Source organism: Gobius niger (assembly GCF_951799975.1).
Source record: "Gobius niger genome assembly, chromosome: 11".
Lineage (NCBI taxonomy): Eukaryota > Metazoa > Chordata > Actinopteri > Gobiiformes > Gobiidae > Gobius > Gobius niger.
Window position 1 is genome coordinate 11377568 of NC_136862.1, and position 15633 is coordinate 11393200.

Genomic DNA, 15633 nt, shown 5'->3' on the forward strand with positions numbered 1-15633 from the left:
TTTGTTTTTGTCATGTTTTGTCCTGCAGAACCGCAATACTCCAAAGAACAGGAATTATTCACCAGCATCAATGCCACTCGGGTCAAGCTCAACTTGAATGGCTGGAACAACGGCGGCTGTCCCATCACCTCCTTCACCCTGGAGTACCGGCCGGTGGACTCGCCCACGTGGACCACAGCCCAGCGCACTTCCCTCACCAAGAGCTACATCCTCTACGACCTGCAGGAGGCGATGTGGTACGAGCTGCAGATGAAGGTGTACAACAGTGCGGGCTACGCTGAGAAGAGAGTCAAGTTTGCCACGCTCAGCTATGACGGCAGTAAGTTCAACACCAGTCTGCCTCCTCTTCAAAAATAGAGACTGAAACATGTGTCAAAGCTAGTCCAGACTGGTGCAGCTCTGTGATTCACCACAGCATCTGCTGGAGAACAGTGTCACAAGGCTCTGCTGCACAGTCTTCATGTCAGCAGCTTTACAGTCCACACTGGTGCTTTGAGAAAAGTCATTTGCTTTGCTCAAAACTTGCTTAATCCTTTTAACAGATCATGTAAAACTTGATCTTAAGCCAAATATTTGCTTTAGGAATGTGTGTAGAACTTTGCTTTTCTAACCTTTCCTTTTCTAAGTTGCTCTCAACCATTATTTGTCTTAGAGAAAACACAACATTTTGATGATAATCACATTTTTAGGTCAACTTTGTATTGAACAAATAGGACAGATGACGGCAGGAGACATTTTGGCAAAATTCATAAGAGCAAATCTGAAATACAAAGACATTTTCTTGTTACTGTACATAAGCATGTTTTAGTGTATTTTAAGACGTATGTTGAGTTGTAAATCCTTCTGTACTATAGGTACCATTGCCCCACTGGTGAAAGCGCCCAACGTCAGCGTGGACCACTCTGGAGGCGGTGAGGGGATGAAGATGATGGTGACCATCTCCTGTGTGTTAGTGGGTATTGTGGTGATCTTCATTGGACTGTTAGTGCTGAGGAGGAGGAGACGAGAGCAAAGGCTCAAGAGGCTCAGAGGTGAGACTATATTAGCACCATGTGGTTTTGTGTGGTGTTTGAAGCCGTACTGACTTTTCCTTTTGTGTTTTTAGACGCAAAAAGCTTGGCAGAGATGCTGATGAGGTGAGTGTCTTCAGTGCTTTTGGTGTTGCAGGAATTTTCTACATTGCACGTTGTTTATGAACTTTGCTAAATGTCTTTACATTTGATTTTGCTGCAGTAAAAACACACGTCCGGCTGAGCCAGTGAACAAACAACAGCAGACCCTCCGAATGCACATCGACATCCCCAGAGCCCAGCTTCTGATCGAGGAGAGGGACACCATGGAGACTGTTGGTAGGTCAACAGTGTTTCTGACGTTTGCTCTAGTTTGAAACTCTTTCAAATGTATTAACTCTGATGTGCTGTCCCTGCAGACGACAGATCCACTGTGTTACTGACGGACAATGACTTTGGGGAGACGCAGAAACAGAAGTCATCCACAGTCACTCACACAGTGCACTACCAGTCACTGTCCCAGGCCACAGGTCCGCTGGTCGATGTGTCTGACGCCAGGCCCGGAACCAGTAAGTCCAGTACGGACGCTTTTTTTTACTTCATTTTCACATCTTAATCATTTGCAACGTGCTCGTGTAATGGTTGTGTTTGTGCTGTCTTTAGTTTTGCTACACCTCACACTATGACTTTTTTTTTAAGTTGCATATTTTAACTTTACAGCAATCTGTGATGTTTTATGATTTGTATTGAAATTAAGAATGTAGATCTCCAGCCATTTTCAGAGTAGTTCCTCAAAGGCTTTTACATTTATATTTATTAAATATAATAAAGTATATACGGAAACTAAATTAATGTTTGTCGAAATATCTTGTTCATCTCTGAAGCCCTGTATTCTCAAAACATCAGTGGCTTGCTGTCGTTTTTATTTCAGAAAAGTAGCTCAAAGGAGAATGAAGGTCTCTATGTAATTCATAAGACCTGTTATTTTTTCTAAGCCTCTCTTCTCAGCTGAATTAACAGGGTTTCCGCAGGGCATTAAAAAGCATTAAAAGTTATTAAATAAATGTTGCCATAAGTGAAACCATAAAAGTCATTAAAAAGCATTAATTGGTTTCAACTGGCATTAGATATAAAATTCTTAGAGACAGAACCCACTCAGTAACATTGCTCAACTATTTTGACTGCACACATTCATCAAAAATACAAAAGCTATGACCTGAAACAAATTCAGTTGCAGTTTTACTGAAATTTGAAAATGTTTTGCTCAAAAGTTTTCCTGTTTCCAGTCATTTCTCTGTTTGGTTGCACACAAAATGAAATTTGCCCAGAGTTTGGGGATTTGTGGCGTTAAGAATATAGTATTTAGGTATTGAAATTGCTGCGACCTGTAGAATCCCTGTTGTTCCGTAGTTTGTGCCATTGTAAAGTTATGCCCTTTTGCTCTCAGACCCCACTGCCCGCCGCACGGCCAAAGCTGGACCAGCAGCTCGAAACCGCTATGCCAGCCAGTGGACCCTGAACCGACCCCACCCCCCTGTGTCCTCCCACACCCTCAGCACAGACTGGAGGCTGCCCACGCCCCGAGTCGCCGGCTCTGTGGACAAAGAGAGTGACAGCTACAGCGTCAGCCCATCTCAGGACACAGGTAAACTGCACTGGGCCTCTCATTTGCCAACTGTGGTGTGTGCAGTTTAGGCTTGGAATCATTACATTGTCTTGAATAGATGTAGCCTTAGCATTAGGATTACCCATATCTAAAACTTAAACAGATACAGCTAGTTCAAACGGCAAAACTGTTCGACAAAGTTAGAAAAGGCACTGGTTCTGATCTAGAAATGGTTTCATTGTGATAATGTTTTGGTTTATTCTAGATCTAGTTGTCGATTAAGTGAATTTTTGTCCTGACTTTAGTCCAGAGTCATTTGAAATCCCAATCTCTTCTGAGGTGTGGACAGAAACTCCATCCAAAGCTTTGTGACTCCACGTCCTAACTGTAATCCTACTAACACGTCTAATAACTAACCAGACCGCGCGAGGAGCAGCATGGTGTCAACAGAGAGTGCGTCGTCAACATACGAGGAGCTGGCCCGGGCCTACGAGCACGCCAAGATGGAGGAGCAGCTGCGGCACGCCAAGTTCACCATCACCGAGTGCTTCATCTCGGACACGTCCTCGGAGCAGATGACCGCGGGCACGAACGACTACACGGACAGTCTGACGTCCAGCACGCCCTCCGAGTCTGGCATCTGCCGCTTCACCGCCTCGCCCCCCAAGCCTCAGGACGTGAGCCGCGTCATGAACATGGCCGTGCCCAAAGCCCACAGACCGGGTGAGGGCCACAAACTGTGCTAACCCCAGCATTTCTTCCACTCTCACTGTGCTAACACTAAAGCTAATCTCTGTAATATAATGTCTAATGCTGTGCTGAATCCCTGCACAAGTTATTTGTCACATGATGAACAGAATCATCACTTCATTTAGAAAATAACATGGACAAAGGGTCAGGAGAGTGTGAGATAACAGTACTTTTAATTGATCCAATCCTCATAGAACTTAAAGCCAGAGATCTTTAACTTACAGTATTTGGGATTGAGCAGTTTTGACTGTTGTTCTTAATGTATGTCCATCTCCTGCAGGGGGCGAGCTGGTTCACCTTCCTCCATACCTGCGCATGGACTTCCTGTTAAACCGAGGCATGTCATGCTCGGGCACCAGAGCCACGTCCAGCACAGAGCGAGCAGCGATGGGCCAGGCGTGTCTGGAGCCACAGAAGAGCCGCTCTCTGAAGCGGCCATCCCGCATGGCGCCCCCCACGCCCATAGAAGCCCCCCAAGCCAGCAGGGACGCTGCAGCCCAGTGGCAGCCTGGCTCTGCTGCCACACTGCCCCACAGAGAGGGCTCAGAGCTGGCACAGGCCGCCAAGCTCAGCACGTCCCAGGAGTCTCTGCTGGACTCGAGAGGACATCTCAAACCGAGCAGCAACCCCTACGCAAAGTCCTACACGCTGGTATAACAGCAGGGGCACAGGGCGGTCTCACTAACACTGGACTTACCACTCAAGTGCAGTAAACTGACTCACCACAGTTCTGTATATACGGCGCCCCCTGCAGGGCGGCCTCACTTTTACTAATCTCCTTTTATTTATTTTAGAGCCTTTTGTTTCTCTCTCTTTTCAATTTGTTTATACTTTTTCTTTTTTTTTCACTCAATGGAGACGACTCCAGGCGGAGCTTTGCCAAACTAATCGAGTACTGAGGGAGCATTATTTATTCTTGTTCATTCTTTATATTAATCAGTGATTCTTATTGTTAGTTGTCAACTTACTGATCATTATTCTTGATTACCAAATGCTCACCACTGCTACAAAGTTTTCATATGAACCCGGACATGTTTTGTTTTCGGGAGCAGAAGATGACCATTTGGAGTCATGTTTTTTCCTACGGAATATTCAGAATAACTGAATAAACTTGGGAGAATTCTTGAAAAGAAGCAATTGACACCAGTCCAAACTTTTCAGCTGCTCTCAAATTGTTACTTTTTTGAAGAAAAAAATCTATTTCCTATGGATGCATGGGGACTGACCAACTAAAAAGACAATGAGGATAACGACCGCGGCTGGACGGTCCAGCCGAGCATTTTGTCACACTATGAAATGATCCAATGTGAAGATTTATTATTCTTATTACTATAAATATATATATAAAAAGAGAAATCACTTTTATTTGTGGATATTACAGGGAGAAATTGATTTGGTTAATAAAGTCCTTAGTCATGTTTGCACATATCTTGTTTTAATTAGGAAATGGAGTCTCTGTTGATATTTCTCTGTGTCCCATTCTCTGATGGTGCAATATGAAAAAAAGCTATGAAAAGTCTATGAAACTATTGCTCTATACTGTACTGTACTAAAGATTGCGTATGTTGTGAGTATCCTACAGGGCGGGACACACTCTGCTATGTATTCAGGTGTATTTACTGCTGCAGTGTGCCAGCGGTAGATGGTGTTAGCTAGAACAGGGAGGCTTTAGACACTAATGGTTTGCACTTCACAACATCCCCACAACAGTGTGTCCAGATTCAGTCCCCCTCGCTCAGTGCACTAGGCAGAGCCTCCGGGCTCTCACTCTCCTCAGTAGATTTACTGTTGCTGCATTGCAGTAATACTCCTCTACAGGGAAAAAAAAATGTGAGACAATCCAACAGAATCCCCCCTTCAAACCAAACCTAATGTCTATGGGAAATATCTAAAAATGTGGATATACGTAAAAAGATGTTATGTTCTGTCTACCCCAGCCAACTTCTGTTCTTTCTGTTCATTTGGGTTCGCCGAAAGGAGCTTGATCCAAAATGCTGTGAGGTCATTTTGTCCGTTTATCTGATTAGTTCTTTGATTAACTGTCTTCATTATGATACATTTAACAAAAAAATAATGTCACATTTATTTTTAACATGGGTGTTCACCATGGTGGCACTGGAATAAAGAGAAACTAACACAAAGTTCAAATTTGATTAATAAAATGGCTGTTCCCCAAAGCGTCTCACAGATTTGAAATGACTTGTGTACAGACACTTCTTCAACAGGTCCCAGCTCCGGATCCTCCACATCCTGGGTTCACCATCCGCCTCCTGGTCACCTCTGCCGTATCACCAGCAGGAGGCAGTGTTCGACAGCTCTATTTGGGACGCTGTACGTGCGCGGTCACTAGGCAGACTTTAGCAATACGTACAACAACAACTTCACAACAACTGAGGGGTCATTTTTCCAGCGCAAAAGTGGATCAGAAATAGTCTTTTTGTCTGACTTGGGACTTTCATAGCCTACTGCAATAGACTCGATCTCAAATGGAAAATTGCGTGCAACGTGCCCGCAAAAAGGTGTATTTTATTTCCCAGTTTACAGTCGCCATATTTGTTGAATGCAATAATTTATAATGAAGTAAGTTGTTACAAAACATCACACCTCCACAATCATTTGTTCTTGTGTAAATGTCTGAGCAGCTTTCTTAACCTCAGTTTAATTGGTGTTGTAGGTAAGTGTAGAAAGCTTGTTGTAGTGGCTCTCAGAGGGGGCCCCCAAAGTAACAAAACAAGTAGCTTACATTTGGAAAATTTAGTTTGTTGGCAAAATGTAGATGTATTATAACATCTACATTTTCTACAGTATTTAGCCTAGATGCACTGACTACCTAAGCAGTCAACCAGTACAAATATTATTTTATAAAGAGTGAATTATTTGGGGGCCTCATTGCGACCCTGAATGGCTGCTGTAGTGTGCATAGATCGTGCTAAACATTGCACGACTCTGCAGTGGCCGCGTGATCATCTGGAGAAACTGCTGTTTTTGTCTTTGAGCAAGACTCTTCTCCCACTTACAGCTTATGCAGGAATTTGGTATGTGAGCGACTGGTTGGCATCGGTCTGAGGCAGCCCACAACAGCCTCAAGAAGAAAATATTGTCAGTGACCTGAGTTTAACCCCAGAGTAGGACAGACAGATATTTACCAAGCCCATACGTAAACAGCAGGTAAGGAACAATGATGAATCTTAACCTCTTAACTCCAACCTGAACCGAGCGCATTTTCTCCAGTTTGGCCAGTTTGACACCACTCAAATCTGAAAGCTTCTTGGCTGGAGAGCTATATAGGCCAGTGTAACATCTCATTTGAAAGCTAAGACCAACAAAACCGATCTAAACTAATCTTTTCCTTGCATTTTTGCTGTGATTTAGTCACTTTTTTTCACTTTTTCCATTGCTTTTTTATCACTTTTTTGCATTTCCTCCGGATACTTCACCTCCCACTAAAAACATGCACAATAGGTTAATCCTCCAGCCACACCTGGCCTGGACATTCTGACCATAAGCCTGGCTCCTGCTTCTACAGGTCGAATTTACCTAAAAATATAAAGTATAACTTCACCTCTTAACCCCAACCTGAATCGAGCCCATTTTCTCCAGTCTGGCTTTACCCAAATCTAAAAGCTTCTTGAAAAAAAACGAGACATCAACAAGACAAAAACAAAAAAGGTGTTGAAGAAAGTGATCAAAAACGCAACATAAAAGTTACAGAACCGCAACAAAAAGCGTTGAAAAAGCATCAAAAATATGATGCGTTACACAGGCAGCTTGGAAGCTCCAGTCAAGAAACTTTTTAGATTTGGGTAATGCCGAACCTGAGGAAATGTGTTTGGTTAAACCCGGGGGTTGCCTAAATATGAAAATGTGCAGGTATAGCACATCAAAGACCCCTGGTGCTGGGCGTGACGTGTGAATCCGCCTCGCCCAGCTCCACTGAGTGCGGTGGAAGATTGACTCTGGTCCGTGTACGTCGCTGGTTAATAATCGCCCTCATAAATAAGTGCCTCAGAGCTGGATTGACTTCTCTGTGATCAGTCAGAGAAATATGAAGCTGTCAGAGGCTGCTGGGGAGGGAAATTAATCTGAAAAATGTTCCGTAATAAACTATTTTAAAGGTGGTTACAGCTCAGGGAAGCACTCAGGCGCTATAGGGCCGATGAGACTCTGGTCTGGGCTGACCAAACAAATACAAAACTACATTATATTTAAAAGGAAACCTGGACTAACAGGGAGCTAAAGTTTAATTTATTGTTGTGAAATACATTTCCACTTTCAAGCACATTTTGGAAAACTAATGCCTGCAGTACATTTCTGAATGTTCAACCCATTTGTGGAGGAAACTATTTTGGCTATGAAGGCATTTTCTATGTTTGTAAGAGATTCAAATACTGGGTTGATTGGGTTTGGGTGGACAATGTGGAAAGATGCAATGTGGAAAAGTAAACAGCAACATTTCTGTCTCCTTCTGATAAATTGATTAACAAAACAAAATGTAATAATTTTACTCATTTCATTTCATTATCCGCTCCACTGAGATTTCTTTTTAACCTCTAAACCTCCACCTTTTCTCCAGTTTGGCTTTACCCAAATCTAAAAGCTTCTTGACAAAAGTGTCAAAATATAGACAAAAGCCGAGACAAAAATATAATGAAAATGCAACAAAAAGTGACCAAAATGTAAAACAAAAGCGTGACAAAAAGTGATGAAAACTTTACAAAAACGGTGTCAAAAAGTGACTAAAATGTGACAAGAAAGTGATGGAAAAAATGCCACAAAAAAAGCCACAAAAGACCAACAAAAGAGCGACAAAAAAGTGATGAAAATGAAACAAAAACAGCATCAAAAAGTGACTAAAAATGATGGAAAAAGTGACAATAAAGCAACAAAAGAGTGACAAAAACACAACAGCAACACGGCAACAACACAAGGAAAAAGACCCATTTAGACCAATTGTGTAGCTTTCAAATGAGGCTGGTCTCTATACTCCAGTCGAGAAGCTTTTAGATTTGGGTAAAGCTGAACTGGAGAAAATGCACTCAGTTAAGGCGGGGGTTAAGAGGTTAAGGAAAGTTGGTCCTGGCTCCAGAGAGTATCCAATTATGTATATACGTTCTTACAACATAACCACCTATTTGAGCGATTCCTTAATTCAATCTTCCTTTTGTTTCTCCAAGAGCAGAGGTAAGAATCTCGCACCACACAATTCTTCACACTTGTATTCATTTTATTGTAAGTAAACCATGTGTGCACACACTGTGTCTGCAAGCTGGCATGCATTCATCTGTGCTTGTACAATGTCGACTAAGTGGCTAACAATAATAGCAGTGGATGGGATCGCATGAAAACAATGGGACAAACTAGCACTTACTCCACCAGACTAGCTCATATCAGTATCCACAACAGCCTTATGAAGAGGTTCCCAAAAACTCACTGACATAGTTGAGAAAACGGGAATAATTTAACAGATTTTGCTTGGTATAAATCACATCTACGACAAAATCTTGTGGCTTTATATTCCTCTGAAACGATAGCTTGTTTTCATAGGCATATTACACACAATGTTAAAAACTAATGTGGTGAAATGAATTAAAAAGTAAGAAAGAAGTAAAATACATACACTGAAAGATCGATTATGCATTTCATATATTAGTTACAATAACACATAGACAAATATACTGTCACTCCCTGGACCACTAAACCCCCCGCCCCCACCCCCTGGGCCCTCTCGAGTTCATGACGGTGCTCTGTATTCAACATGCAAGGCCACGCCCCCGTCAGGTGTGCGCGCAGATACGGGACGGGGCTTTACGACTTCACGTCCTGCTTCTTTTTCTGGTACTTCCTGAACTGGGACTGGATGGCGACGGCCGCCTTCGCCGTCTCCGGGTCGTCCATGTCGATGTCGAAGTCCTGACCCGGCTGGTCGTTCTTTTTATCGTCTGAACAGAAACGATAGAAATGTCAAAAAAAAATGTGGCCACACTTCACTTGACAGGCTAGTGATAACATGGTAATAGGATGGAAATAGCTGTGATTTACATTCAAAGGGTGATAGGGTTAGGATTATAGAGAATACATTTATAATTTATTTACCAAGCTGTTTTCATCCTTTCACCATCACCCAAAAACTTTAGTTATATATTGTAATGCAATCTTTGATCTAGAATAGGCAACAACAAGGTGACACTGAAGAAGCTACTGTCTGACTCATATGGGGGACAAAAAAAAAACAGTTTCAAAACATTATGCAACAAAATAAAACTAAACGTTTTCTCCAGAGTGTCCAAAACATGCACGTGTTACAGTGAGTGGAAGGTGAATGATTGTCAACCTGGGTCCCAAACTTAGACATTTTCAGCCTGATTTACAGTGTTTGTGCAAAATAGATAATGCGTGCTAAAGTGGTGCAACAAGCAGGTACTGCACATTTCAGATTATTGTCTCTCAAATGCAAAAAAGACCACAGTGCAGTTGATTTATATGTCACATTTGCGTCACTAATAATAGAAAACGTTTCTAATAATAAATCAGATGCAGCACGCTTTGCGGTACTTGCACTTTAGCAACAGGCCGAGAAACTCAGGCCCTTTACTTGGACGCTGAAATGGGCTCCTGTCATCGACCAGTCCAGATGAGAAATGAAGAAAAGAGGTTTGAGGCTCGGAGTGTCAATGTAATGACGACATATGATCACACGTGATCATATCCCTTTCATTTAGTTCTGTTTTACTTATCCATCCAATCACGTAATCCTCCCTCCCCATATGTATCCCATTTGTCTCTTCTATTGTGTCCTGTGTCCTTCTCACTTGTGTAAATATGCACTTTATATCTTATATAGTCATCACTTTATACCTGTATATTACCTATCACTTAATAAAAAGAAAAAAGAAAAAGAAAAGAAAAGAAAAGAAAAGAAAAGAAAAGAAAAGAAAAGAAAAGAAAAGAAAAGAAAAGAAAAGAAAAGAAAAGAAATGAAGAAAATACCAGAAATGTAGTCAGTAGATTCTCCAATTTTGAGAAAGTTATACTTTTACTCAAAACGGGAACCATGTTGTTATATTAAAAATGTCTATTAACTATCTGTGATATTAGAAAAATATTATTTCTAGGATTTTAAAAGTTCTCCACTGTATTTCAGTACCTGTTAAATGTTTGGAAAAGTATTGCATTTTCTGTTATTTCAAAATTATTTACATTGTAGACTCTAGATTATTTAAAATTGCCGCCTTGTGCTCTGATTTCAGCTTTGCACACTTTTAACATATTCTCAGAAATGGTTTTCACTTCATAGAAAGCCATTTCAGTGACAACCTAATGAAGCTCACTGAGAAAATGCTAAGAATCAAGGGTGGCAATTTTGAACAATTTTAAATATTAAACATATTTGAGTAATTTCACCCTTTTTTGTTCCCTGCATAATTCCAGGTGTTCATTCATAGTTTAATGCCTTCAATGAGAATCATGAAAATAAAGATTAAAAATTATAAAGACATTAGTGTTTCCGGTACTGTACACACTGTAGCAAAGGTGTTTAAAGGGCAATCATCTGGACTGGGCTGTTCACAGTTGAAGACATATCTGTTCTCATAGAAGTATCTGTAGTTCATTTGTTTTATCTGGGTTTATCAGCTCTTCCTTGTTGTTCCAGGTCTCAGGGTGCAGCTACAGGCAGGTCTAACTCTGTCCCACAGGAGGGAATATACTGAATGCAAGTTTGATAACCAAAAGAAATGTAGAACCACCCCAGCCCGGTGATTATGCTTCGTCCATTTTTATGCTTTAATGTAATCCTTATGCCAATCATGTTCTTAAGAGTTATGAACCACACGTGTGAGTTGAAATGTACATTATTCAGGAAGGTATTTCCAATCAAAATGCAGACCACAAGCAACTTCTAGCAAAAGTAAAACCAAACCTCCATAAATCTCAGTTCTAAAACAAATTCAGAGCTGTTTGTCCGTGTCTTTCTCCACCATTAATCACTGAACCTCTAAACTCAACAGAACGTGTGTAAAAAGTGCGAACCGATGGAGCGAGAGGCTGGTGCTTTCTCCAGTGCACAGTTGAACAAGTGCGTAATGAACCGGTCCACAGTGAGGATACTAGTCTTATAGGGGCACCTCCTGCCTCAGTCACGTCGTAGTAAATGCCACATCTGAAGCCTGACATTAAATCAAAGGGCAGTGCTGAAGCTCACATATCGACAAGCCGCACTAACAAGCACCGGGCTCTTCACGCACGGCGAATACTCAAGCCTACGTCGTCTTTCTACTTTACTTAAGTCTCCTGACGAACATGTAAAATCAGACGTCGTCTAACTGAATGCCTCTTGTCTAAAGTCTTGCTTGATTTTCAACCATAAGCCCCTCCTCTTGCTTCTCTTCAGCTGTTTCAATAAAAAAGAAAAAAACTGAAGCTACGTTGAATGTTTTTACTTCGCGATGAGGGGATTAAGCTTAACAAGAGAGCTGTTTGGGAGCTGTCGCTGCAATGCTAAGAAGAGCCATTAGTGAATATCCAAAGATTACTCAAAGATGCGCAGGGGTGGGCAACCTAAGGCCCGGGGGCTAAATGTGGCCCATCTAGCCCTTCAATCTAGTCCGCAAAAGAATATAAAGTCCAATATGAATTTTTAAAAATGTGTTCAGGCAGTTAAAGCAGTACTAAGTAACTCTTCCCCCTAGAGGCCATAAGCGCAACTGCAGGTGTAGTAGCAAGTTACGTTATTTTAATTTATTAATTGTCTTGGAGAGTAAATACTACGCTGACAGGAAAGGCGAAGGGAGAGAGGGTTACTGTGCATCCAATTATACAACGGAATATTTTTTTTCACTCAAACTTGGCTGTAAATACTGTTTAAAGTGACGTTAGCCCGCAGTTAGCTTTGCCCGTTAGCATGTTAGCTTCTTCTTCGTGATTACATCAGTGTGTATTGCTTTCTCCGCACCGGGGGCAGTCAAGTTGCAAACATGGTTTTCTGGCCAGAGACACCAGGGGGAGATGAAAGACCCTCCAATCATCCCATAAACACTTGTATTACCCCCACAGGGACTACGGAAAGGATTTATTAAGGTAAATAAGTTACTTAGTACTGCTTTAAAGTCTATTTGAGAATTGAAACAACCCAATGCTCTGAAAGGCCCTCTTGGCAAGTTCAAAAACTCAATGTGGCCCCTGGATCAAAACGTTTGCCCATATCTGCGCTAGCGGCTTGAAACACAGCTCTGGGTGTGTCTTAAATCAGAGAACAACGAAAACTATAACGATATCATTGTGTTGATGCACCTTTTTTAATGGCGATAACATAACATTGATGAGCTAAAAAGTAGCCGTGGACTCACATGCAGCAGACTGCGGCCCTCGCTCCGACAGCACTATGGTCTGAGCGTGACTGACAGCGACAAACAGGCTTTATCTTTTCTCACAACAGTTTTTTCCCCCAGTTAAATACAGTAAACGTATGAGCGCAGAAAGCTGAAAGATGATAATTGAATGTGCAGACGCCGCTGTTAATAATTAAAAAAATCTCAAAGGGATGATCAGAGGATGAGGAGAGCGGCTTTTGGGAAAAGTCATGTTCACAATGACACTTGTGCCTTTTGTGAGTAATTTGACTGTCACTTTCCAATACTTATTTTCAATAGCCTACTTAGCCTATCGAAATAAATTTGTTGAAATACTGAATTACTTTTTATAATGAAACTGACAAAAACTTGACTAAAACCTGACAACAACAAAAAAAAAGATTAAGACTAAAACTAAGAGGACACTCATTGCTACGTGGTAAAAAGCTGAATTTGCATGAAGGGAGTCCCCCTTTAAAGCAGTGATTGTCAACCCTTGTAGCTTCGGGACACGCCTTCAATCACTCATGATGAGCTGCGACCCAAATAAATAATAAGTCCAACTTGAAAACTCTGTCAAAGCATATAATATTAAATCCAGTATGTCCTCCCAGAGTTTTCTTTTCCCCGATGCCAATGTCTAAATCACACAAAGCTGGTGTTGCCACTGTCTTGCAAACTTTTATTTTTATTTTGCTGACTCTCTTTTATCAGTCGTCATGCTCACCCCGTTCAAAAGACGCTGCGCCTAAAATTAGAGGAACAAGAATCCAACACAAAACACACGGACATAAGGTGCACAGTGAGACAGGGGCAAGTGCTCAAAGAGTGGAACAACTCAAATGAATGTTCAGTTTTATGGGCCGCGGCGGGAGTTTGTACAGTAAAAAGAAATGTCACAATCCATCAAGTCAGTGGAAGCAAAAGGTCAGGGTATTTTTTTTGCAGCGGTGCAGTTGTTGTCATGCTGCGCAGTGCTCTGAGTGCCACTGTGCTGACCCGCTGTGCGCTCCAACACACACAGTGATTTTTCCAAATGGCCTACTTACGTTTAGGGACCACCCTTTGTTGACCTTGAAGCCCTGAAGATGACAGGACCGACAATGAGGGGGGAAGATGATATTACAAGACTGAAAGATCTGTCTTCACGGTGACACGTGGGCGCAGGTTGGTGGCCCGCTGCCGCACGCGAGGAACACTTTAGAAGCCACACTTTCGCTGATGCGCCGCGCGCCGCCAATGAATTGCATTGTGGCACAAAGGATGATGGGATTATTTCCATAAGAGGTTTCACAAAGGTCACGTTCAAATGGCTTCCTGCGAGATTTCAGCAGCCTAAGAGAATTAAGACATTGATGGATGACGCGTGGGCAACTTTGGTGAAATTGCGACTTATTACTCACAATCTTATTTAGGTCTAAATGTTCACATCTACAACAAGAAACCCTATTGTCTGTGACGATTAGGCAACACTTGAATATCTGTGTTTCTAAAGTGGCAGCAGTGAAAGTAGCTGCAATAAGAGTCTGATAGTTTTAAAGGGATATTTCAGGATTTTTGACACATTTCTATGCAGTCCAGAGTTTAGTGGAGCTAGGCCAGTGCTAGGCTAGTGCTAGGCTAGTGCTAGGCTAGTGCATGTCTATGGTAACTAGTAGCCTGCATTAAAAACAGTCTGACCTGAGCACAGTGCACCTTTCGCAAATCACATATAACAGACTACCGAAATAAATGTCTGTGTTGACTGAATTTTTTTTTTTTTTAAATATAACCGTTTTGCATTTAAAAGAACTTATGTTTGAGCAGCATCAGCTTCCTGATATAAGCTACGCAGCGGCGGAGTGATCTGCTCGGTTGCCGGATCTACAGTAGTTACTTTACCTGCGGCCGGCATTACTACACGTTCAAAAAGGTGCTTTCTCCAAATCAGATATGGCAACATTTGGAGGACTAACCCATGATTTTGAAGTGATTTTTAAAGGAACAGAACACCGTTCTTCCATACTGAAATATGTTCTTACCTGAGCTAAGACGAGTTGATGCGTACCAGTCTGGTCTTTGTGCGTGCCCTCAGTCAAAACGATTAAAGATGTTGTTAGCATTTGGCCTCTCCCAATGTATTCCTATAGCTCCAAACGGGGATGAAGTTGGAAGCTACCACAGGCCACCAGCTTTCACAGGCACGCACCAAGACCAGACAGGTACATATCAACTCGTCTAAGCTCAGGTAAGAGCATATCTCAGTATGGAAGAACGGTGGCCTGTTCCTTCAATGCAGGCTAGTAGTTACCATAGACATGCACTAGCCCAGCACGAGCCTAGCACCACTTAACTCTTCAAATATAAGAACTGCATGAATTTAAAAATATATATATACAGAAATCAACAACACTCTGGATAACTAGGATATTAGGCCCTATGTCAAAAATCCTGAAATATCCCTTTAAGCAGAAGACCAGGCATAGATGTTACTATAAACGTAAAGCCTGTTTTTATATCAGGTTACGCATCAACATGGAATAATTATACTTTAAGTTTATTGTTGTTGTTGGAGGAGCGCTGTGCAATGCAGCTCCCAACTGGTAGATAAAGAGCTGAGATAATAAGATATCCAATATCCAACAGACTTCATCATTAAACAGTGGGTATTGTGCATTGTGCAGATATCTGGTAATAACCTGCACTAGGACTTTGCACCTCAATATTCTAGTTTTTATAATCTGTTCTAATATTTATCCTATTTTTATTTATTCTTATTTCCTTATTGTTATAATTCCGCCCCTTAAGATTTCTGCTTTTACTTAATGTACAATAGAGACCTCTTTTTTCTACTATTTAGCTGTTTGCACATTTCCTGTCTGTTTTGCACACCCTGAGTGATTTTATTGAATGCCGATTGTAACAAGTGAATTTCTCCATT

At 41.6% G+C, this 15633-nt stretch overlaps 1 protein-coding gene across 3 annotated transcripts in view; it reads left to right on the forward strand.

Annotated features, from left to right (window-relative positions):
• The window catches only part of dscama (Down syndrome cell adhesion molecule a), a 100959-nt gene extending 95416 nt beyond the window's left edge, over positions 1-5543 (forward strand). Inside the window, exons 26-33 of one of the 3 annotated variants that reach the window (XM_079565546.1) lie at positions 29-319; positions 855-1031; positions 1106-1136; positions 1234-1349; positions 1430-1588; positions 2458-2655; positions 3037-3339; positions 3647-5543. In XM_079565546.1, the coding sequence (XP_079421672.1) occupies positions 29-319; positions 855-1031; positions 1106-1136; positions 1234-1349; positions 1430-1588; positions 2458-2655; positions 3037-3339; positions 3647-4023 (1652 nt within the window). In that variant the 3' untranslated portion in view covers positions 4024-5543. The remainder of the gene's footprint in view (positions 1-28; positions 320-854; positions 1032-1105; positions 1137-1233; positions 1350-1429; positions 1589-2457; positions 2656-3036; positions 3340-3646) is intronic. The other 2 variants (XM_079565547.1, XM_079565548.1) reach the window with 2 other exon arrangements.
• The last annotated feature ends 10090 nt before the right edge of the window (positions 5544-15633 follow it).